Source organism: Arachis hypogaea, chromosome 18 (genome assembly GCF_003086295.3).
Source record: "Arachis hypogaea cultivar Tifrunner chromosome 18, arahy.Tifrunner.gnm2.J5K5, whole genome shotgun sequence".
Lineage (NCBI taxonomy): Eukaryota > Viridiplantae > Streptophyta > Magnoliopsida > Fabales > Fabaceae > Arachis > Arachis hypogaea.
Window position 1 is genome coordinate 11,473,322 of NC_092053.1, and position 24,779 is coordinate 11,498,100.

At 30.2% G+C, this 24,779-nt stretch overlaps 2 protein-coding genes across 5 annotated transcripts; one reads left to right on the forward strand and one right to left on the reverse strand.

The window, feature by feature from the left end:
• The first annotated feature begins 10,210 nt into the window (after positions 1 to 10,210).
• LOC112771216 (putative E3 ubiquitin-protein ligase RING1a) lies at positions 10,211 to 15,861 on the forward strand. 3 transcript variants are annotated; one of them, XM_025815882.3, is made up of 10 exons: positions 10,211 to 10,735; positions 10,883 to 10,925; positions 12,253 to 12,311; positions 13,500 to 13,581; positions 13,735 to 13,855; positions 13,939 to 13,980; positions 14,196 to 14,708; positions 14,824 to 14,931; positions 15,165 to 15,392; positions 15,476 to 15,861. In XM_025815882.3, exons 1-10 carry the CDS (start codon positions 10,390 to 10,392, stop codon positions 15,506 to 15,508), a joined length of 1,575 nt encoding a protein of 524 aa, XP_025671667.1. In that variant the 5' UTR covers positions 10,211 to 10,389; the 3' UTR covers positions 15,509 to 15,861. The 3 variants fall into 3 exon arrangements, with proteins under 3 accessions (XP_025671667.1, XP_025671668.1, XP_025671669.1); XM_025815883.2 differs by having other exon boundaries at positions 10,247 to 10,723; XM_025815884.3 differs by having other exon boundaries at positions 10,268 to 10,675.
• On the reverse strand, positions 15,833 to 19,452 carry LOC112771218 (protein TPX2). 2 transcript variants are annotated; one of them, XM_025815887.3, is made up of 13 exons: positions 19,226 to 19,452; positions 18,802 to 18,863; positions 18,670 to 18,726; positions 18,460 to 18,570; positions 18,211 to 18,369; positions 17,443 to 17,598; positions 17,219 to 17,347; positions 17,016 to 17,099; positions 16,852 to 16,932; positions 16,641 to 16,764; positions 16,427 to 16,535; positions 16,156 to 16,253; positions 15,833 to 16,064 (listed from the first exon to the last, which is right to left on the reverse strand). In XM_025815887.3, the coding sequence occupies exons 1-12, from the start codon at positions 19,269 to 19,271 to the stop codon at positions 16,232 to 16,234; spliced, it is 1,140 nt and encodes a 379-aa protein (XP_025671672.1). In that variant the 5' UTR covers positions 19,272 to 19,452; the 3' UTR covers positions 15,833 to 16,064; positions 16,156 to 16,231. The 2 variants fall into 2 exon arrangements, with proteins under 2 accessions (XP_025671672.1, XP_072081076.1); XM_072224975.1 differs by having other exon boundaries at positions 15,833 to 16,058; positions 19,226 to 19,429.
• Positions 19,453 to 24,779: the final 5,327 nt, after the last annotated feature.

Here is a 24,779-nt window from a genome sequence, read left to right on the forward strand (position 1 = left end):
GGTTGAAGCAAGATTGCGTGAATCTGAGTTGTGATAGTCAAAGTGGCAATTCATTTGGCTAAAAAGATGATTTGGGGTTGAAGCAAGATTGCGTGAATCTGAGTTGTGATAGTCAAAGTGCAATTCATTTGGCTAAAAATCAGGTTCATCATGCTCGTACCAAGCATATTGATGTAAGATATCACTTCGTGCGCGATGTTATAGAGAAAGGTAACATTTCTCTTATAAAAGTAGACACAGATGAAAACCCTGCTGATATGTTGACTAAAGTAGTGTCAGGAAACAAGTTCCAACACTGTTTGGAATTGCTCAATATTGCTTCATGTTAGGCAATACATGGAGAAATAGAGGAACTACGATTGGTTTGATCCTAAACAAGGGTACGTAGGCAGTCATTGTAAAAATGATGCAACCAGATATGAATACCACACTTTGATCGTCCAAAATTTGAGTAGATTTCAAATTGTAACCGAGGTGGAGAATTGTGAGAATAAAGGAAGGATAAGAGTAATTTTAGGAAGTAAAAAAAATGAGTTTTAATAGGAGAGAACTCAAAATGTTTAGTAAGGAGTTTTTGTCGGAGAATTTTATTCTTATTCGTTGAAGTTATAGCATAGAGATACTATATATACGTCTCAAGAATTGTAATTGATATCAGTAACAATAACAATATCCTTATTCACATCATCTTATAGAGTTAGTTAAAAAAAAATCTTTCATATTATTTTTTCTCTTTACAAAATATGTAATGAGTGCATTATTATGAGTAGTGTCCAATTTCGTATTATTTTGTATAGAAATCAAAATTTTGCTGTAAACTCAACATATGGGATTTGTTTCGACCATCTCATCAAGATGAAGACAGCTTTTAAACTTAAATACTTACTTAACGAGAAATTAAATGAAATGAAAAGTGAAAATATTCTTTAATTAAATGAAAAGTTGATAAACTCCACTAGCAAAACAAAAACAAACTTAGAAATTAGAATATGATTACCAGAAATATCCTTACATGGGAAAAGGAAATCAAATTGGCGTTCTGAAGAGTACTATGAATATTAATCATTAAGGAAGTGCTAAATAAACAATGACAATCTTAAATAACATGAACAACCACCAATTAAATAAAAATACACTATACTTCTAAATTAATCATCTAAATCTTAATATTAAAATAACCATCCGTACATCTAGTGAAATGAATATTCAATATATCTATTGTTCACATTGTTTAATATTTTCATTATCTACCTATACTTTTTCTAATCATTATTATGAAATTGAAAATAGTGATGTTTTCCACTTGCCCTAAATACATGTCAGGCATCTTACCATATCTTGCTCCATTATTCTATGATATCATCATTTGCCAAATTTCCATATAAGCTTCCTCTCTTTGGTTTGATCATTGGTGAAATATGTGTATTAACTAATTTTAGAAGTGAATTGGCATGTGCATGTTTACTTTAATAACTAACTCTATATTATAAGTTCATTAACATGCCACCTTTATTATATTCAGTGATCACTATGTAGCAATTTTCTCTAAATGGGATAATAAACTCAAAATGGTTTAATTAATTTGGACTTTTTTGATTGGCCAAGTTAATCAACAACAAAGTGCCAATGTTAGAGTGTAGAATAGTCTAAAAATACTATAGTTGTAAAATTCAAACTGCACTAGTTGGTTTGACTGAAAAACTAATAAATTAAATTTTAAATCAGTTCAATTTAATATTCTGACGGTTTAAATAGAGGAATCGGTATAAAATGAATATAAATCGTTACTCAAACTGAATGGATCAATTCAGTTAACTCACAAGCTGATAACATTAGGATGATATTAATGTGTAAATTTGTGCCAATTTTTAAAAATTTGCTTGAGCTAAGATTTGAATAAGAATTCGTGCAGATTAATTGTCGGTTCAATTTTAATAATTATGAGAGACTTTTAATTTTGTTTCATAAAAGTTTAAAGTTTATTTGAATCAAGTAAGTGATAATTTGATGACGAACATATTTAAGAAAGAACTTTTGATACTATTTTATCTATTTGTTTTTTAAAAAATATTTATGCATATTGATTGCATCATTAACACACAATCTTACCCTAGACCTATCTAGTTGATACACATATCTAACCCTTTTGTGGCTTCTTTTAAAATCTTGAAGGAAATTGTGACAGCAAATCCTTCATTTTTTTTCAACTGTGGGATTTTGCATGTATGTGTTGTATCTATGCACTAAGATGCAAGCAAAGTGTGGGCCATTTATATTAGCAATCCATCTTTCGAAACTGAAACGTGTTAATTATTAATAATAATAATAATAATAATAATAATAATAATAATAATAATAATAATAATAATAATAATAATAATAATAATAATTTCATAGATTCAATGATTTTCTGCCTTTGAAGTGATGCCATGCTTCTCTATATCGTTAGCAAAATACAAATTTAGATGTAAGTATGTATGTCCTTGTTTTATTGACAATGACATTAATTGATACATGAACTTAACCTTCATATATTCGTTCAGTAAAATGCCGCCCATGTAACTGGATAATTTATTAAACTTTTTTCATGCAAAACTAAATTAACCAAATCGATTTTTTTAACTTAAAACAAAGATCACAAATGTTAAGTGAGGTTTTTTTTATTTAAATAAAAATTTCTTTATTTATTAATGGATAAAATATATTTTTTGTACTTGAAGTTTGACAAAAATTTTAAAAAATTCTTAAATTTTATTTTATTTCAATTTTGTCTCAAAAGTTTTCGATTTGTATCAAATATACCACTAACGGCTAATTTTTCAAAAAATTTAAGATCAATTTAACAACAATTTCATAAGGACAAACCTCAACACAAGCAAATAAAATATAATTTTCATGAATTATTGTTAGATTGGTCTTAAATTTTTTGAAAATTTAGCCGTTGAGGATATATTTGATATAAATAAAAAAATTTTGGGACAAAATTAAAACAAAATAAAACTTATGAGTGTTTTTAAAATTTTTACCAAACTTTAGAGACAAAAATATACTTTACCCTTTATCAATTTAAATTAGGATACAAAAATTTGCTAATTTATACATTTAGTCTCATTTATCATATTTTTAAAGTTTTTAGCCACCAAAAATGTTTTCCTCTCTATTTTTACATGTATAGATAGCGAAAATGAATCACAATTTTTTTTTCCAATTTTGCGACCACCGAAAATGAAAATAGAAGAAAAGTTTTTGTTTATTTTCGCAGCTACAGTAACCGAAAATGGGAGAAAATATTTTTATTCATTTTGGCCGGCATTAGAACCGAAAATGGCTTAAACTTCGAATTTTCCCTTCTTTATTTTCGCAAAATGATTAACCGGAAAATGGAATGTATTATACAGTCTCTGAATACGAAAATAATACTTAATACGGCCGTTACAAATTCAATGTCATAATTCGGCATTATATACAATAACTTGACATTATGCACTATAATTCGATACTTTATGTTATAACTCGGCGTTATACGTTACAATCAGACTCAACGGACTACATCCTGGAATAAAAACGTCCGACCAGACATTATCACTTATTAAAACCTATTAATTGCTCTTCAATTCAGATGATTGATAGAAACGTAACCGACCTATTTTATCTTACCTATAAAAGTATGATATTTTATCTTTAAAGGATACATTGAATTCTGAATACTGACTTAAACTTCGGAGTGCCTTTGCAGGTACACTCCCCCTGTTTCTTGCTCAAAGCTCTACGCGATTGGACATTCTCTTGGAGTAAAGCTCGGATTACCACAAAACTCAAAGGTTGGCACCGAAGATAACAACTCGGCATCGATTCCCAGAGACCGAGCTCTCCTGGCCTCCAGGTATCCATACAAGAACAATTGGCGCCCACCGTGGGGCCTCGAAATAAACACCCTTCTTTCTATAGGCCTCCATTTCCTTCCAATGGTTTCAAACTTACTTGCACTTTTGTAAACAAAGGTCATATAGTAAATCATTAAGGCCCGAAAAAGGCCGATCTATATCTGTTTTTTCGATCATTTTTTCGATTATTATCTGTCATCTCTCTATTTTTCAAATCATCTCTAGTATAATTATTTGTCGATCTATATCTATTTTTTCGATCAATATCTGTCATCTCTATTTTTCAATTCATCTGGTATATTTATTTGTCGATCTATATCTGCTTTTCCGATCAATATCTGTCATCTCTATTTTTCAATTCATCTGGTATATTTATTTGCCGATCTATATCTATTTTTTCGATCAATATCTGTCATCTCTATTTTTCAATTCACTCTAGTATATCTATTTGCCGATCTATATCTGTTTTTCCGATCAAATATCTGTTATCTCTATTTTTCAAATCATCTCTGGTATAATTATTTCCCGATCTATATCTATTTTTTCGATCAATATCTGTCATATCTATTTTTCAATTTATATCAGTCATCTCTATTTGCCGATCTATATCTATTGTCCGATTTATATCAATCATCTCTATTTGCCAATTTATATCCAAAATCTCTATTTGCCGATCTATAACAGTCATCTCTATTATCCGATTTATATCAGTCATCTCTATTTTCTGATTTATATCAATCATCTCTATATTTCGATTTATATCCGTTATCCCTATTTGCCAATTTATATCTGTTATATCTATTGTCCGATTTATATCAATCATCTCTAACTGCCGATTTATATAAAAAATCTCTATTCGCCGATCTATAACAGTCATCTCTATTATCCGATTTATATCAGTCATCTCTATTTTCTGATTTATATCAATCATCTCTATATTTCGATTTATATCTGTTATCCTTATTTGCTAATTTATATCTGTTATATCTATTTTCCGATTTATATCAAACATCTCTATATTCCGATTTATATCTGTTATCCCTATTTGCCAATCTATATCTATTTGCCGATCTATATCTGTTTTTCTGATCTATATCTGTCATATCTATTTTTCAACTTATATTTGTTATCTCTATTTTTCCGATCTATATCTGTCATCTCTATTTTTCAATTTATATCTGATATATCTATTTGCCGATCTATATATGTTACCTCTATTTTTTTGATCTATATGTCATCTCTATTTTTCGATTTATATCTATTATCCCTATTTGCCGATCTATATATGTTATCTGATTTTTTGATCTATATCTGTCATCTCTACTTTCTGATTTACATCTGTTATCTCTATTTGCCGATCTTTATCAGTTATCTCTAGTTGCCAATTTATATCTGATATCTCTATTTGTCAATTTATACCTGATATCTCTATTTGCCGATCTATATCTGATTTTCCGGTCTACATTTGTTATATCTATTTGCCGATCTATATCTATCATCTCTACTTTCCGATTTATATCAGTTATCTCTATTTGCCGATCTTTATCAGTTATCTCTATTTGCCGATCTATATCTGTAATCTCTATTTGCAGATTTATATCTGTTACCTCTATTTGTCGATCTACATGTTATCTCTATTTGCCGATCTATATCTATCATCTTTATTTGCCGACCTATATCTGTTATCTCTATTCGCCGACCTATATCTGTTTTTCTATTTTCAAATCTATATCTATTATTTCAGTTTTCAGATCTATATCAATCATTATCCGAGCTATATCAATCATTATCAGTCATTGTCAAATCTATATCAATTATCATCATATCTATATCAACGATCTTCAATCAATTATTCATTCGCGATAATTCTTCAATTCAAAGTCGCATTGTTTACACATGCGCAATCAAACATACAATCTTTAATCAATTATCCATTCGCGATAATTCTTCAATTCATAGTCGCATCGTTTACACATGCGCAATCAAACTCAATCTTCAATTCTAAACTATGACTATCAACAGTCAACAAACTCAATCACATATCATACAAGTACAAACACTGATCCATTCGCGACAACTCTTCAATTCAAAGTCGCATCGTTTACACATGCACAATCAAACTCAATCAAATCACCAAACAACGGTGAACTAATTTAATATTCTCGTCCAACCAATTCACTTTTATCAAAATCGTCTCAACAACTATTCAAATTAACTATTCAGTTCCATGAAAAAACCTAACCGTTACATCTATTAAATCAACGGTTCAAAATTACATTGGAAAAATCAAAGGCACCATCAATGACAAGACTATTACACTTTCCAATACACGTTAACTTCAAATCACGTCTGAAATTCAAATTATTCATTATTTTAATAAAGTAAGTTGATCTGGGGGCTCCATACTTATAACTCAAATCGCCGAGTTATAACTAAAAAAGATCAACCTGCTTTATCAAAATATAGTCAGGCTAAGCTTGGGGGTTATGATACGGCCGTTACAAATCCGATGTCATAATTCGGCATTATATACAATAACTCGGCATTATGCACTATAACTTGGCACTTTACGTTATAACTCGGCGTTATACGTAACAATCAGACTCAACGGACTACATCCTGGAATAAAAACGTCCGACCAGACATGATCACTTATTAAAATCTATTAATTGCTCTTCAATTCAGATGATCAATAGAAACGTAATCGGCCTATTTTATCTCACCTATAAAGGTATGATATTTTATTTTCAAAGGATACATTGAATTCTGAATACTGACTTAAGTTTCGGAGTACTTTTGCAGGTACACTCCCCCCTGTTTCTTGCTCAAAGCTCTACGCGATTGGACATCGTCTTGGAGTAAAGCTCGGATTACCATAAAGCTCAAAAGTCGACACCGAAAATAACAACTCGACGTCGATTCTCAGAGACCGAGCTCTCCTTCCAAGTATCCATACAAGAACAACACTAAATATATAAATTGGTAAATTTTTATAACTAATTTAAATTGATAGGTAAGAAATTTTTTATTTAAATAAAAAAATTATTAAGTGATCAATATTATTTTTTATTGTATTTGTCTTCTATTTAAACTAATATTAATCAGTTCTCTATTTTTTTTTCGCTAAAAGTCTAGTCCTTTAGTTCAAAAAATAAATAAATAAATAAATAAAATACATTCATATATGACATAAGTACGACTATTCTATCCAATTAACACCTAAAAGCATTTCAATTTGATAATTAATGATAATGACATTACTTGGTTAGTTAAAATAGCCTGATACTTATTTTCTTTAAATAATGTCATTTGAATATTGTGGAACCAAAAAATAATATATTGAGAAAGATTTAGACTTTTAGCTCTATAATCAAGACCAACCACAATTCAAGTCAGAAAAAAAAAATAATTTAGACAAAAAATAAAAAAATAATTGATGATAAATGATAATATGTTTTTTCAATATAGCGAATTGATGATTGCATATTGGGCAACGCATAATATATAATAATTATATAGTGATTACATGAAGCAGGAGGCTACAAAATCTACTGTACAGTATACACTTGAGCTTTACTGAATTTGATTTTCGAACCATCAGTAAAATTGATCCCTGTTTGGCAGGTATATGTTGACTTTTTTGATTGGTTACTTCTTATTTCTTCATAAATCGCCGCAATTTGAGTCTTAATTTATTATTAGTTAATAGTTATAACTTATAAGTACTTTTTCATTATGATGGATGCGTGAGGAGATGCAGTCATGTCTCTAGACAAGGTCAAAGTTCCTCGGCCCTGAACCTTAACTCGATCATTTCACCTTGAAAAGAAAATGAAAAAAACTTTAATTAATCGACAGAAAAAGCTTAATCATTGAGCGCAATATAATAATTGTTTATGAAATATATGTGACCAAAATTAATTTATGAGAACAGATTTATATAACCCTGAATTATATATATCGAAAACCGTCTATGCTCACCTCTTCTATGCCCTCTCACTCCCTAGGTTAACAAAAAGATTTTTTAACTGGGTGAAACTATCTAGCTTCTTTTGGTTTAGTTTAATTTCTGGCTCTTAATTAATTAATTCGTATTTAGTCTTACCTGATAAAAAATAAATTTGAATCCAAACTATTTTAAAAGTTTACATTTTTTTTTACCAAAGATAGGAGACTTGAACTCGCAACCTCTTAATTAAGTATAGAAAAACTATGCCATTTGAGCTATATTTAATAAGACAAACTCGTATTTATGAAATACTTTGTTTGGCCTATCAGACTCTACTAAAATATATAATACATAATTTTATTATATTAAAAAAATATAATAGTGAGAGTTTAAAGTTATATCATTTATTTTATTTAAAAACTTTTATCTATTATACTATTTGTTTCTTTAATTACATATATAATTTTTCTTAATATTTAATATTTTTTATTTTACTTGATTATTTATTTATTTTACTATTTTTTATATTTTTTAAATTATTAGACTTTTTACTGTTATTATTACTGTTGTTGTTGTTAAAGCCACTACAAACTCCTCTGCAAATATTTTTTTAAGTTAAAAGTGATACTTAAATTCAAGATTTTAAGTAAAAATAAAAAATTTATGTCATTTGCAAATTATAGTTTGTTAGTCTTTTATACATATTCTTATTCGTAATTTTTTTGATCTCTAAATAAAAATGAATTTAAGTATGAATGATGTTATATTGAATCTACTAATTTAATTTAAAATTTATTATTATTTGTTTAAAGTGAAGACTAAAGAATTATTGCAGAAAAAAGAGACTACTAATAATAACGAAAAAGAATATATAAATAAAAAATATATTTTATAATCATCTATCTTATATTACCCATAAATAAATATAAAGACAACTTTTTTTAATTTATCTTTATTTCGCTCTCTATATTTCACACACACACACATATATATATATATAAAAGCAGCCAAATTGGTATCTTACCTCTAACTTTGGAATGTCTATCTTCCATTCCATTTTTTTTTTTGCATTATATTATAGGAATAATTCATAGCTTTGCTGTCTTTTGTTAAAAAAAAAAAAAAACTAGTTGCTCTCCAAATATCACTTTTCATTGATGTGTTTCAAAATAAATAAATAATAATAATATTAATTATACTATATGTATACTAAAATTATTTATTAGTATAAAATATATGTTAAAATATATAATATATATTAAAAATAAATTAAATAATATATATTATATATAAATATATAGTAATTAATGTTAATGATTAATTTTAAAATATAAAAAATATTTTTATATATATATTCCGTGAAATACAAAAGAAAATATACACACCTTACTTTTGAATTAAAAAAAAATTCCACATAACCAACCCCCATCATATTAAGAAGCAAAGAAAATAAAAGTCAGAGATCAGAGAGTAATGTGGGATGCATTAACATTTAACTAGTAAAGGAAAACAAAAACAGAGCAACCAAAGTATGAACTATGAAGAAAGAGAAGAACATATAGTGGTTGAAATGACGAAAAAGGGCCCGAGACACCACCTCCACACACCGGCCACCGAGCCGCTACTATATGCCTCCTTTACTTTCCTTCTTTATCTTCTGCTGTTCTCAGAAATTTATTTTCTTATATACTATCTATGCATAGGAATTTTATATTTATTTTTCCATAGAAAAATAGTTTTTGTTACAATAATAATTAATTTTAATATAAACTGATATAAAATATTCCATCTCAACAACAATTTGTTATATTTTATAAGAAATCTTAGGTAATTAATTATCTTTATATTTATCCTGTATCTGAATTAATATTAGTCAATTTTTTAATTTATTTATTAAAAATGTGAGTAACATTTTTCTTCAGATTTGAATATTATAAATATGTAGTCATGTTATAAAAAAAGTCGAGTGAGAATTGTCAAATAATTGAACACAAATCTCTTTAATAACTAAAAACATTTTTCGGTTTCGAGCAAATTATATATTATATTATATAAGTAAATTTTAGAATAGTTATTAATAGATTAAATTCTTTTCCATTTGATCAGTAATAAATATTGAAAAATAAAATTGTGACATATTATTATTAGACAAAATCAAAATTTTCTATACATCTTTTTTGTTTTACCCGAAAAGCTTATATCCAAATATGCATACAAGTTAACTCATGAATAACCTAACCAAACGATAATAACACTTTAATTTTGTTTACGAGGGTGTGTACTGTGTAGCAGTGTAGTGTAGTGTAGTAATACTATAATTACGATTATATTAGTATTAAATCAAGACTAATAAAAACGAAGATAGACGCAATTAAATAAATACTTACATGAAAAAATAAAAATAAAAAAAATTGCAATATATAATGATAGCAAAGCGAAAGAAAGCAGAGAAGGAGACCCAAACCAAAATCTCCAATCTCATTCTGCTTCTTTGCTTCTTCGCTTCTCTTCTCTGCGTTCTCTTCTCTGCTGCATCGAACCAAAGAGGATTCAGCAATGCCTGCACAGAAGCGCCCTTACCCTGACACTCTCGACGACGCCGACGACTCCTCCAACCACCTCTTCCCTCATCGCCACCCCAAGCACCACCGCGACCGCACCCTCAAGCCCCACCATCCAGATGAAGATGCTGCTGGAGCCCACAAGGAAGAGGACGAGCAAGAACAAGAGCAAGGGGATGCTGAGCAAGAAGATGAGGAAGATGAGCAACAAGGAGCAGAAGAAGAAGAAGATGATGATGAAGAAGAAGAAGAAGAGGACGATGACGAAGATGAAGATGAAGGTGAGGGAGATGAAGAAGATGAAGAAGAAGGGAAACACAACGACGAGGGTAAACCCGATGGTTACGTGTTATCATCCTTTCTTCTTCGTGATTTACGTGCATCTTATTATTTTCGTGTTTCTTCAACTGGGTCCTCGCGCTTTTGCTACTTCGTAATTCTTCTGTTTTCTCAAGGTGTTCATTTTGTTCTTTGTTGGTTGTTTTCAGATTCTGACGACACCCCATCTTCGGATTCTGAAGAAAAACCAGAGTACGAACTCTATTTGTCTAGTGCATTGCTTCAAAACTTGTGCTTTTCTCTGCTTCCTCTTCTTCTCTTTTTCCCCCAGATTCATGTTGCTGATCGATGTGTCTCTGTTTTGGGGTGCTGGGTTGGTGTGAATTTCGCATCTTGTGTTCTTCTTCCTTTGATTTTGGACGCTTCTGATGTGGGTTCCCTCTTCCCACTGTAGAAGGGGGTTGCTCTATGATTCCTCTTTTCACTTTTCTGTGTTATTTTAGCTGAAATGTGTGTGTTTTCCGAATCTACCCCTTTTGATTCGTCTTAGCTCGTTTGCATGCTTGCATTTTCGTCTTGTTGGTGCATTAGACTAGCTCATTGGTTGCATAATCGAACAACGTTTGTTATTTTGGCGTGGACTTTTGTTGCTTAGTGTTGTTATGCATAGGGTGGGATTGAACTTCGAGATCTCCTTCATGGCATGAAGGAGGTGTATGAATACTCTTGCTTTATGAATTATATTAACATTCATATTGTAGGTGGAGTTCTAGTGGGTGGTGTGCATCAGAATGTTCTAAGTAGTCACTTCTTTACTCTACAAGTTGTGTGGGGAAAGTTTGAAACTAAGTGTTTTGAAGCATTATCATCTATCACTTGCCATGTACCTGTGGTCAAAATTCTATAGGCTCACAAGGTTCCCTGTAATGCCCTGTAGTTCATGATCTGTGCTGGTACTTGAATTGCTTTTCCATGTTATAGTAACCTGTTAAAGCATAACATGAAACAGCGTACTTGCTTTCTGAATTTGGAGATACTTGTCCAAAGTTGTCAAAGGTGAAAGGCATGTGGGATACCATGTTGTAAGTTAAGTTGGGCCACAATGTGCTTGTATCTCAGAAGAAACGACTTAACATTATAAAAGACGAAAATACTGAAGAAGAAAATACCCAACATTTCGACTCCTTTGCATTATGTCATAGTATAAAATATCCCTAAGCTGCTTGCTGTGACATTATGACTATTTTACCCCTTTTGTATAACAGCTAGGAAGTTAGATAGCTTTTGGTGTTATTACTGTTTCAGTGTTTTGTGAAAAGTGGCTGGTGAGTTATAAATTTCTTCCAGCTTAGAGAATTTAGATGATCAAGGTAGGCAGTGCCTGTGATATAGCATTAACTGTGTTTTTAAGTCTTAACTGTTAGAAAGCTGCTAAATTTGTTGTAACATCTTCATAAGTTGCTGAATTATGACTGTTCTAACTACCCAATTGGTGGGTATCAGTCATAAATCCCATATGAAAATGTTCTTTCTATCACTTGTATGTAAATATGTTCTTATCGTCTTGTTCTTTTCGCAGATTTGTGTTTGTAGAACTTCTGGAAATTCGTAAGGATGTCCAGTGCCCAATTTGCCTTGGTATGTTTGGTTTTCACTTTTTGGGGCTTAAGTATGGTGTTAAATTCTGTGTGGGCTTACATTTTGCTATCGGCAAGATGTGCTGGGAGCTCTAGTATTTCATTTAATTCTATGTGCACAACAATCATAAAATAGAAAGTTGTTTTTTTCACAAACACTAAGTGTGATGGGAAGTCTCCTATGCTAATACTACTTTTATCTTTTGCTAGAAGGAGAGGTGATGGCTTAATATATGTTATTTTCATAGATACCTGTTGATTTATTATTGTATATTGATCTTGTAACTAGGTGATCATGAACCTTTTAACAATCCTTAGTGGTTTCTTTTTCTGTATTGTTGCTGATATTGCTTAATAATACTAGCATTTTAGCTTCATCTCCTAAGAGTGCCAAACTATCAATTGTAGTTTTGTAAAGCGAGCAGAATTGTTGAACTATCTTTTCTGAGATTACTAAAGAGGGGCAATAGCCACTTAGCTAGCCTGTTGATTTTACCTATATAGTCTATATATAACAGAGGGATGCATTCATGCATGCATTTTCGAGAGTATAATGAATGACTTGAGCAGTTGAGTTAATGAGTTAGATACAATCAAGAGATATGTGCATGTCAGCGATGTTTGATCAAGTATCAATTGTGGGTTTTGAGGTGAGGAACTCAACTTTTAGTGCATATAATAACCATTGTCTTTGTAGCTGCCCTAGATTCTGAGTGATACTTAAGGTTCATAATAGTGCTTACACAAGTTCTTAGGTACATCTTGCTATGTGAAATTTTGTTTAAAAAAGGAAAGATCCCGAAGATTGAAAACCTAAATATTGAAATGGAAAAACAAAAAAGTAAACTCATTTCTCTATACGGAGCATATTAGTTTAATTAACATAGGAAATTTGACATATTTTACTGGATTTGGATTCTATAAAAATAATGAATAAATAATAGTCAATCAATGGTGAGATTGAAACATAACCAAAGGATCCAAATCCTATTTTATTTGCTCTCAATTTGGTATTTAAATGTTTACCAAATGTAAATGCTTTTTTTGAAAAAAAAAATTGTTGGTACCTATATTCTTAGTTATGGTTTTAACAGGTAGTTTCGGATTCCACTATGAAGGAAAATTTTTAAATCATGTTCAATGATGGTGAACTTATCCTATTAAACTAACAAAGTATTTGCTTCGACAGGCATTATTAAGAAAACAAGAACTGTCATGGAATGCTTGCACCGGTTTTGCAGGGAATGCATTGACAAGTCAATGCGACTTGGGTAGGTCACATGAAGCAATTCCAGGGTTTTTGTTTGTGTAATTTGCTTCCAATACATGCAATCAATCTAAACCCTTCTTGCCTCCCGTGTACTCATCACAAAACACAAGATATAATCTCTGTATGCAGACTCATCATTCATGTATTATCTCAGGAACAATGAATGCCCTGCTTGCCGAACACATTGTGCCAGTCGCCGTTCTTTGAGAGATGATCCGAAATATGATGCCCTTATTGCTGCTTTATATCCAGATATTGAGAAGTACGAGGAAGAGGTATGAGTTGACCTGTTTACTATGTATTTTGACCATGTGTAAAAAATTGACTAGTGCTACTAACACTGGTTGCTTTATTATAGGAGCTTGAATTTCGTGAAGAGGAGAAGAACCGCAATAAGCAGGTAAATATTTATTGGCTGAACATTTCTAAACATGCTTTCAGATTTTAGGCATGTTCACAATAATTAAACTAGTAATTCCACTTTTTTATTGTTTGACACTGAATTATTGCCTATCTGCTTGGCTGCCATCACATGCCAACTCCTCAATTACATAATTCCTTGCATTTGCAATAGTACCTTGTTCCTGGTGTCATTTAATAACTTCTTTCTGACAGATTCAAGCTTCAATTGCAAAAGTTGTTCAACGGCAGTCTGAAGCACTAGTTAAGAGACGTAAAGATTCACCAAGTGTATTCGTGACAAGATCCCAGCGAAATCAACGAAATGCTTCTAGGAGACAAAATCAAGTGATTGATATTCAAGGATCTGAGGATAATGAGGAGGAAAATGACAATAACGAAAAGGACTCATCATCTGCTGATGAGCGGGGTACAGAGGCGAGGCAAAGAAGGAGAAAGAGATGGACCAGAGTTCGCACCTCTCAGCCCTCATCATCAATGGCAAGTCCTGATGGTGGATGTGCAGAAAGTGACTTGGATAACGGTAGAGAAAATCGAGGACTTTCAAGGCAGGTGTCAAAACCTCGAAAACTTACATGGGGAAGGGGTGGATTTAGAAGTCACACAAGGCATGGAAGTGGCAGTGGTAGTAGTAGCAAAAGCTCTCGCAGTAGTCGAGTGTCTAAGATGGTTGATTTTCTCCGAAACTTGGATGAGAATGCTGATGAGGTATAGATCTCCCCTCTTAATAAATCTATAGGTGTCAAATGTTATTGCTGAGTGCAACTTTGTTATGAATTCTTAATTCAGTTTTGTTCAAGATCCTTTATATTCTTATTGGCAGTTAGATATCCATCTCATGCTTTATTCTTTGGGCAAACGAGGCGCACCAAGTTTGGAGAAGCCACACCTTTGCTGTCGCCCAACTTTGTCTGTCAAGAACCTTTGCGAAGTGAGATGCTCCTTTGTTTTAGTCACTTGTTTATGACAGCAAATTATTCTGATTTGATTGATTTAAATTTATTTATTCTTCTAGTAGAAGGCCTAGTATTAACATATAGGTTCTATTATTTTCTGTGATCTCTTCCCAAAGAAAATGATTGCATCTTATGCTTTTTGTTAATGAGACAATTTAATTGCCATATGATGATTGTCTAATACTTGTTTAAAATTGCTTTTGCAAAGTATGTTGCTCGCCAAACACCTGTGCCTGTTGAAGAAGTTGAGATATTGGCAGTTAAAGGATGCAGTGGCACAGATTTCGACAAGTCAACTGATGAGACTTCATCCTTGATATGTGATGAGCTAACAACTCTGGTTATAGATCCATCTAAATATGAACTAGAAATTTTGCAGGGAGATGAATCTTTAGCAGGGATTAGATCTAAATGCATATCTAAAAGGGAGCATTTGGTGAGTCTTAATGTGGTTTTATTAAATAACTGTTATTATTTCAAGCATCAAACCTAATTTCCCCTCGTTTTCTGCTGTTTCAGATTCTGGCATACAGGCGGAAAGGGGCACTATAGTCACGCTGAACTTTTTTTCATTTGTATATAGCAAGGACAAATTGTCTAAGTTGTTCTCCCTCCCACCCCAAAAAAACCAAGAAACTATAGTATACTAAATTATATGACCCTTTGAAAAGGTTTATGCAAGCCTGAAGGTGTCATAAATAAACTTTAGATAAAATATTAGTTACAGTTTTATTTGGTAAGGAGTTTTATTTAATTTTCATGATGGACACAAAATTCGGCATTGTATTCAAATCCATCGGCATGGTTGGAGTGATTGTTGTTAGCACCTCTGCATTGTTACAATAGATTCATAGTTTTCATTGTGGAAATGAATATTTTAATGAGAAAATGATTAGTATTTTGTATTTGCGAACATTAATTAAGATATATTACAAACTGATATGACACTAGAATTTGAAATTGTTGTCAAATTCACGTCTACTAGATGCTCCTCCATCATCTCATGGTGGCAGCAGGACTTGAAACTACAATGGCATTTGATATCTTGTTTTTGGCTACATGCAAATTTGGCGACTTGGGATTTGTTGTATCCTTAGCAGACCTATTGCTTCATACAACACAACTCATTGTCAGATGTTTTAAAAGTGGTAGAAAACAAAGAATGAAGAAATGTTTTAAACTTTTAATTTTGCACATACTTATTGGGAAAGAAAGGATGGTCAAATTTTGGAGTTGGCATCACATGAGAAACCTTTGACCTTGTCATCAGATGTTTCAGTGCCTTTTCTTCCTCTCTCTGCATGCATCACATATCACACTACCTTGCTTAGATCACTATCAAGTGGTAGATGAAGAAAAACAAAGAATAAATTGAAGACTATACTATAGAGTATAAGAACTAAAACTAAAATAGCTACTATGGTCTATGATATATAGTTAGGAACGCACGAATACGAAGACTAAAGTCACCTTCTCATTAAATTGGGCTCTAGACATGGCCCAATTCTCCGAATGTAAACTGAACTCTTGAACTTGGGTAAGGGGTTTACGAACTTTATCTGTAACTGGGAATGGATCCCTGCAGGCAAAATCCACAATTCCACATCCATGATATATGAGAATATAACTCAATTCTTCATAGACACAAAAGAAAGTGAAACCTAATACTATTAATGTTACTCACTCTTCTCTTTCACCATTAGTTGTTCCTCCATTTCTTGTTGCAGTTCTATCTCATGTCTAACTAGGGAGTCCAATTGGAATGGTTCTGGTTTAGTGCACTGCTTAGATTCAAGTTTTTGAGGTTCCTGCATATCATGATATCAGTAATTTCGTACTGCTAATTCTTAGTATCTAGAGATTAATGAGACACCAAATTGAAAAAACTTCTTTACTTGAGGATAGTCATTGGTATAAGGGTATGGCTTATGCAGAAGTTCCACATTATGTTTCTTATCTTTCCGGTCACCCCTCTCCTAACATAGAGAAAAATTGCAATTGTTATAGCATAACCGGATCATTGCATAGATCCTTCAAAACAAAAGGGAATGTAATGAACCTCAGTGTGGAGATGGAATGGCTTTGGAATTGTGTTTCTGGTAACTGGTTTGTTTTTACAAGTACTTTCAGACTTAAAATAAACCTGCAACATAAGAACACAAAGGATGAGTTGATGATAGAACATGCATCCTTATTTCTTAAATCAAGTAGAGTTAACTGAAGCTTTGGGAAGTAGATGGTTTGATTTCAAATCTAGATTACCAAATCAGACAAATCAGCCATGGCAGGTGGTGGAATCCTGTCATTTGTTGCAAAGTGAAATTCTTGAGGTACAGTGACTTGTTTCTTGGCATGATAGTGTAGTCCAATGTCTCCTTTACTTTCAAAGATCTAATGAAATAAGAGAAAGATTATTTTTGTTTAGTGCTAAAGGATAAAATGAGAATAATGAAGTTAATTAAATTTCTCAGTCGGTAGCCTTTTACCTTCTTATTTAGAGGCCTTGCCTTAAATTTGGGTTTTCTTGCAAGCTTTTCTAGCTCTAATTCTACTGAACTTTTCATCTTTTGTGGCCGGGCACGTAGTGATGTCTGAAATGTAGGTGTTTTAGGCTCTGTAAGAACAGATTTCCATGGATTCTCCTAATACAAAAAAATAAAATTGATGAATAGCAAGTCAAGGATCAAAGTGATGTGTCTCATATGTAGAACTTTTTGTTTGGTAGCTTTGGTGAATGCTGGGTATACCTTGAAACACTAGATTAATATATGTTGAGAAGTAATGTTAATTTTGGAAAAAAGAGAAGCAGCCAAATATTTATGGTAGTGTGCTATATATGTAATTTAACCTTCATTAGGAGTAAAACAATCCTTTCAGGAGAAATTTTCCTTTCATATACTTAGAGAGATTGGAAAGTTATACTATATTAGTATTTCTTGTTTATTCCTTATTTTTGCAAAGATCTCTTCTCCTCCTATCTTCTTTTGCTCTTCACTCAACAAATTTATTCTTTCATCAAGAGAAGAAAAAGTATCAAACATCAAAGTTTAGTAAATGACTGATGAATACTTCCGTCAATCGAAACATCAAATTTTGCATAAATAAAAGCTTAGTCCTACGGTATGTGATTTATCTTTTTTTTTTTTCTGTAAAAAGGAGGAAATGGGAGCGTTAATTCTTGAGAATTTTGCACTCTAAAAAAATTATATTTATAAGTAAAAACAAAGTATGGGCGAAAGAGAAGAATGAAGTACCTTCTTATTCAGTGGTTGAGCCTTGAATTTTGGCATTCTAGGAACCATTTCTTGATCAAGATCAGTAGTACTCCTTACACTTGCTGAGGCAACAGCCTGATCTGTCTTGAATCCAGGTTCTTTAGGCCTTGGTTTCATCTGTTTCTGAGCAGCACGTCCCTGAATCATAAGTCAAAACTATAAGAACATCTACTCACATGGTGCAACAAAAGAAGAAAACAGAATGGACAATAGAGGAATAAAACAAACCTTCACGGCATTTATCTGCATTTTACTATTACTTGAAGATATGTTTGTGTTGCCATTTGTCACACCCAATGGCAACTTACGAGGCAAATTTTGAGGTTCCACATACAGAATCTGGTTATATTTTTGAGGAGTTATACTTTAGTTAGGGCACAAATATGAGAGAAAAGTTATTTGAAACAGTGGGGGAAACACACAAATAAAGACATCGACCTGTCTAGCTTTGCCTCCTTCCAACTTCTGCCTCTTAATAGCTTGGTTCTCATATACCTGAAATATAGATTACTGATTTTTGAAACATTGTGATAAACACACTAATTAATCAAATTTGAAAGTAACCTTTACCTTGTGCATTTTCTCAGCTTCACCAAAATCACGCAGGCTATTATTGGTTCTAGGCTTAAATGCTGGAACAACTTGAAAAATTCAGAAAAAGCTTAACCAAGTAATTTACTTCATACAAGATAAATAGAACAATAATTGACTATGTCGATCAATCTCAAGTGAGAGACTCTAATTAAGATATAGGTCAAGTAGTTTTTCTCTTAACAAACTAGGATGAAAAGTATCTAAGTAAATTAACTTATTTGGCATTTCAAACAATTCATGATGAAAGTCTAACAAAAAATAAAGTAGATCATCTGTTTCTAAATCATCATGTCTAAATCCAGTTCTGAATGAGAGTTCATTCATGATTATATTACAAATTGCATTGCATTTCTACTCTTCATTTCATCAAAGAAAGCAACAAGAAGAAGAAGGAACATACGAGAGGTGGCTACTATGATGGTGTCGCCGCCAGTTTCCACCGCCATTTCGGATTCGGGTGTTCGCAGGTTCAAATTTTTTGGCAAGTGAAGTAAATTGTTGGAAGCTTCAATAATATAATTAGTAAAATAAAATGAAAATAATAAAAAAACGAGAATTTGCAGAGAGAGAGAGAGAGAGCGAGAGGGAGAGGAGAAAGTGAAACGTTTGTAATGGAAAAGGAGAAAACGAGAAGAACATGAACATAACCGTTCAAGTTAGTTCAACTTCTAACGGCTATTTTGTCACGCTCCATGAGACACGCGCCTTCAAACGATGTCGTTTTCCCCTCAAATATGTGTAACAAACCGAAAATAGCTTTTATTCTTTAACTTTAACGTACTTACAAATCACATCTGGATTCTTATATGATTATTTATACATTGAATAGTAAAAGTAATTATTATTTTTAGATAATACATGTATGTAAAAAAAAATTAAGAGGTTGCGGGTTCGAGTCTCATATCTTTGGTAAAAAAATAAAAAATAAAAAAATAAAAAATAAAAAATTAATCATACTAGTATACACAAAAAATCAATCATTAAATTAATTATTTATATAGAATATATATTATAATATAAAATACATATTGAAATAAATTTAACACTATATGTATGTATTTATATACAAATATATGATAACTGATTTTTAGTATAGAAGTAGTAATTTTTTTAAAAGAAAAAACATCATAATTAAATTGTTAATTTATTGTAACTTAATAATACTAATAATAATAATTTTAAGCGTTTGTTGGCTTTTTCTTTAAATGTTACCAAAAAAAGTTTTTTAATGAAAAATAATTTTACACTATTACTAATTACAAATCAATAATTCTCTTAATTAAAAAGAAAAAAAAAGTAAACACTTCTCATATGCACAAGCACAACCCTACAAATTAATATATTTTAAAGAATTTTTTAAATAAAAGATAAATAATAGATTATGAGCTATAGCAGGAGTTCTTTTCCGTGGGAAAACAGAACAAAAATTCTTAACAAGTTTCCACAATTCATGGACCACGATACTTGCACATGCATTTTTCTTAGGTTTACACCTGAAAATAATAGCTACTACAACATTATTACGTACTTGATTAAGATATATATACTGGATCTGTATATATTTATTATAGTTTGATCTTCAAAAGCATCATCATTATTATTATTATCATCATATAGTATTATTCAACAGTGTATATATGATGCAAAACATAGGGGTTGTAGGTTCTTTTGTTAGTGTTATTGTTATGTTGATGATATGCAGATCAGAAATGATTGTAATAATTTCAAGGGAACCATGTGATATAGTGTACTGGGATTTTGTGACATGCGTTAGGTACCTTGCAGGTTATGAATCAGAACCAACCAAGCATTGCTGTGAAACTGTGGCCACACTCAACAAGGAAGATAAGCAATACACCGAACTAATTTGTCAGTGTATTGAGGACTTGGCAAAGGGCATTCGCATCAAATTTGATTTGGAACGCATTCAATTTCTCCCAGATAGATGTCACATGCCTATCACTTTCCCCATTTCTAATGACTTCAATTGCTCCATGTAATTAGTTCATTATTCATCAAAAATCTGTCTTAGCTTAATCGTTTTAATTATAATTATGTCACTGCTAATTATATATATATATAACGAGGTCTTGTTTTATTTTGCAGCATTCAATCAACGGCGAATTGGAAGGGCAAATTAAAGGTATAAGACAGACAGATATTATCTCTATCTTTCAAAGTGTATAATCGCTCTGATAGTAATAGAAACTGGAATCCAATTATTTTGATATTATTCAATTACAATAATCAAGTGTGAAAGTGATGCAAGCATTTCATGTTACGTTCATGAAAGATACGGAATCCCAGTAAGCAATTTAACAATTCAGCGTGTAATTATATTCTGGCACATCAATCAGCAACGAAATAAGGATTTTTTTTCCCCTTTCTCTTCTTTAATTTATTGAAGTGACACTTCCATCTGATGAATTTAGTATCTTCTTGTCTATTTATATCCTCCTGTATCTTTTAAAAATTAATGTCTCACTAAACCAAACAGCAAATATGTGTCACTATATCCATGTTTCATTGAGATATAATTAAACATCAACCAAAAGCTATCATTGTCTGTTATAAGGGACATTTTTTATTTGTGATGTATCTAATTAAACTTAAAAATGGTAGCATTTAAAAAATCAGAAATGTATAGCATAGTTCATACATTTACATATTAATTATACTACGTATATATCCTAAAAAAGATTAGTTATTATATTAGTTATTTGTATAAAATACATATTAAAATATAAAATATATTAAAAATGAGTTAAACAACAATATATTTATATACAAATATATAATGACTAATTTTTTGTATTTATATAATATTTTTATTTACCTAATTAGTATTATTAATTTCATAAATTTTTGTTGTTTACACTAAATGACACTCTTTCCGTTTTAAAATAATTATTGCTTTGATTTTTTTTTAATTTATAAAAATGTTAAAACGACAATTATTCCAAAATGAAAATAGTAAACAAGAATTGGTAATATAGGACTTGAGAATGGTACGGTGTCGCATTTATTGTGATGTCTCTAGTTGATGGACATGGTGGCGGTATCAAAGGTAGCCAATTTAATTTGAGGATAAAAAAGATGCACCCTAGTTGGGAAACATGCATGCATGATGCAGTATATGATTGTAGAAATTAGAAGTGGCGGATGAATTGAATCAAGATAAGAGTTGCCATTCCCTAGTAAGTTATGGTGTTCAAAAGCTAGATAGTAGCACCTCCCTCTTTGGAGAAAATGTGGTGTTCATCCATATGAGATGTCAAATATCTATTATATATTACAAGTATAATAATTGGGGAAAATTAGATATACGTATTATTGTAACAAGAAAATTGATGAGGACAAAGCAAAATATTCAAATAATAGAAGTATTTAGAGAAAAGAGACAATTTCTCAAAATAATGAACATTTGCACTATCAATTGACGATGAGAAATCATCCTGCATAGTTATAATTTATGAACTTCCAACCATGTGCTTAATTATGGATGGATATATAAGCTGGTGCAATCTTCTACAAAGTTGAGCATATTAATTACAGCTAACGCGTTTTTCATTAATTAATTAGATGAACATCATGTATGCTTAAATGTTATTGCTATAATTTAGTGAGATTAATTTTGGTGCAGTAAAATAGTTTTTAATAGTAATTCAATCATTTTTTTTTTTTGAATAATTATTCATGTGACTAAAAAAGTTGTTAGATATAATATTACATGATTAGATATATGTGTAATATTATTTTATACTGATAGTATATTAAAAATAAATTTTATTTTATTATCAAAAGTTCAAATAATTCAATTCCTTAAAAATGTGTTTATAATAAAAAAAATTGTTATTCTTTTAATTCTAATTAATTTAGACTCTCCTTTTTATTTTTATTGGCAAAATATTTAGGTGAATTTAGTACTAATAAACTCTACACACTTAATTATTAGTGTTTATTAAAAAAGTTACAGATCTTATACCAACTCAAAAAATATAAAAAAAAACACCAAACATACATTATTTTAAAGAATAATACTACAGTAAAAAGTAAAATTTTGGTAAAAAGTAAATATTATATTTTTTTGTAACGAAAAAATCTACAAAAAAAAAATCATCATGTGCAATATATATGTTTTTTTTTTAAATTTAGTAAAGAAAATTTATTTTTTATTTAATTATATTTTTCACTAAAAAAATTATTTTAAAATCTCTGTTAGTTGTACCATTTAGCTTATACTTATAAATTTTGAACTATTGAAAATTAGACAAACATATTGACCATGGACTAACTCGGTGAGGAGCAATAAAAATAGCCAATAATTGAATCAAACTGCAAAATTTAATTGGATTTTACTAAAATTTAGTAGTGGTATTAATTATATGTAATTGAATCATATATGAGCCCGAAAGGCCGGGGTTGTGTGAAAGTGCGTTCTCTATTTTAGTATATGGGAGGTGGGATACTCAAAAGCTTGTCTGATGAATGATGATCACTTTCTCTTATTCCTTTGCATGTAAATTCCTAACTTCAACTTGTCCCATGACTTGATATTGATGGAAGTGTATGTGTCAGTTATGGCTTCCCCTTCGATCCATCATGCTGATTCATTATTCTTTCTAGGGAAAGAGAGTAGCTGTGATAAAAGCTTTTAAAGCACTGCATGGTCCTAAAAGTTTGGTCCCATATCTTCTCTAATTCAGTTTTAAATTTCTACTACCTGTTTGGGATTATTAATTATATGATTATCTTTCTTTTAGTATTATATTCTATCAAATTTTTAAGTATATTTTATAGAGATAAAAAAAATATTTAAATCAATAAAAATATAAATTTTAAACTTCTTAATACGTTGCATGTACTAATGATGGATTGAAAAAAGGTAAAATTTAATATTTTAACTCTTTAAACAACACTTAAAATACTCTTTATTAGCTTTTCTTTCTCAGGATAAATTAAAATACAAAATATTAGTCAATTTTGATATGTGGGAAAGTTTTGTTAAGATAAAAACATTTAACAAAGAGTTAGCTAAAAAGTTATGTGAAAATACGAATGTATAACTATGTAAAAAGTTAAATATTTTGTATGTATATGTGTATTCAAATTTAACTAATATTTATAAGGAGTTAGCTAAAGAGTGTCATTCCAAAGAAATTAGTTAAGAAAAATAAAACAGAAAGTTTTGACTCTTTGAATTGTATTATCAATATATTTGATATATGTAAAACTTAAAAGAATTATATTTTTATTTATAATATTATTAAAAAATATGTCTAAAATATTTGTTAGCAACATCCTATTTATAGACATATATCAATCGCCTACTAACCAAAGTTTTATAACTAGAGACAATGGAATGTATAATTTTGTGGGCCAGTGCTGATGTTCTATAGGCACTGCTGCCCCGGTTATTTGCTTGTTTCAATGGGCCTGGGCGTTATTTCATTATTTTCATTCAATGAAATCAGTGGGCTTCCACAGCAATAAGAGCTCTAAAATATAGTTATTAGAATCAAATTGATAATCAAATTATTATTAGATTATTAAATTATTAATTTAATTAAAAATTATAGATTAAATTAATTAATTCAGTTATAATTAATAATTATATATAAAATTTTATTTTATTTTATATTTTTATAATAAAAATATTTTTTTAATTTTATTTTATGTTAAATTAATTATTATTTTTTAATTATAATAATTTATTAATTAATTTATATTTATTATACTTTTCAGATGTTTAACAAAAATAAATAAATATCATATATAAAAAATAACAATGTTGTCTAGTTTAATTGGATTTTACCGGACTTAACCGGATTGATTTATTTGATTTTAATTGATTTTAACTAATTTTTTTTATCAAAATTAATTAAATTCGAGCGAATTCATTACTTCACCGATTCAAATAATAATTCAAACCAAATTAATAATTGAATTTTTGG

Coding starts and splice junctions, on each gene's coding strand:
- LOC112771216 (XM_025815882.3), top strand. CDS start 10,390: ATGCCTGCACAGAAGCGCCCTTACCCTGACACTCTCGACGACGCCGAC. Junction 14,709..14,823: donor TGGATGAGAATGCTGATGAG/GTATAGATCTCC, acceptor TCTTATTGGCAG/TTAGATATCCATCTCATGCT. Junction 15,393..15,475: donor TATCTAAAAGGGAGCATTTG/GTGAGTCTTAAT, acceptor CTGCTGTTTCAG/ATTCTGGCATACAGGCGGAA.
- LOC112771218 (XM_025815887.3), bottom strand. CDS start 19,271: ATGGCGGTGGAAACTGGCGGCGACACCATCATAGTAGCCACCTCTC. Junction 17,599..18,210: donor CTCAACCACTGAATAAGAAG/GTACTTCATTCT, acceptor TTTTTGTATTAG/GAGAATCCATGGAAATCTGT. Junction 16,933..17,015: donor CATTCCATCTCCACACTGAG/GTTCATTACATT, acceptor TCTCTATGTTAG/GAGAGGGGTGACCGGAAAGA.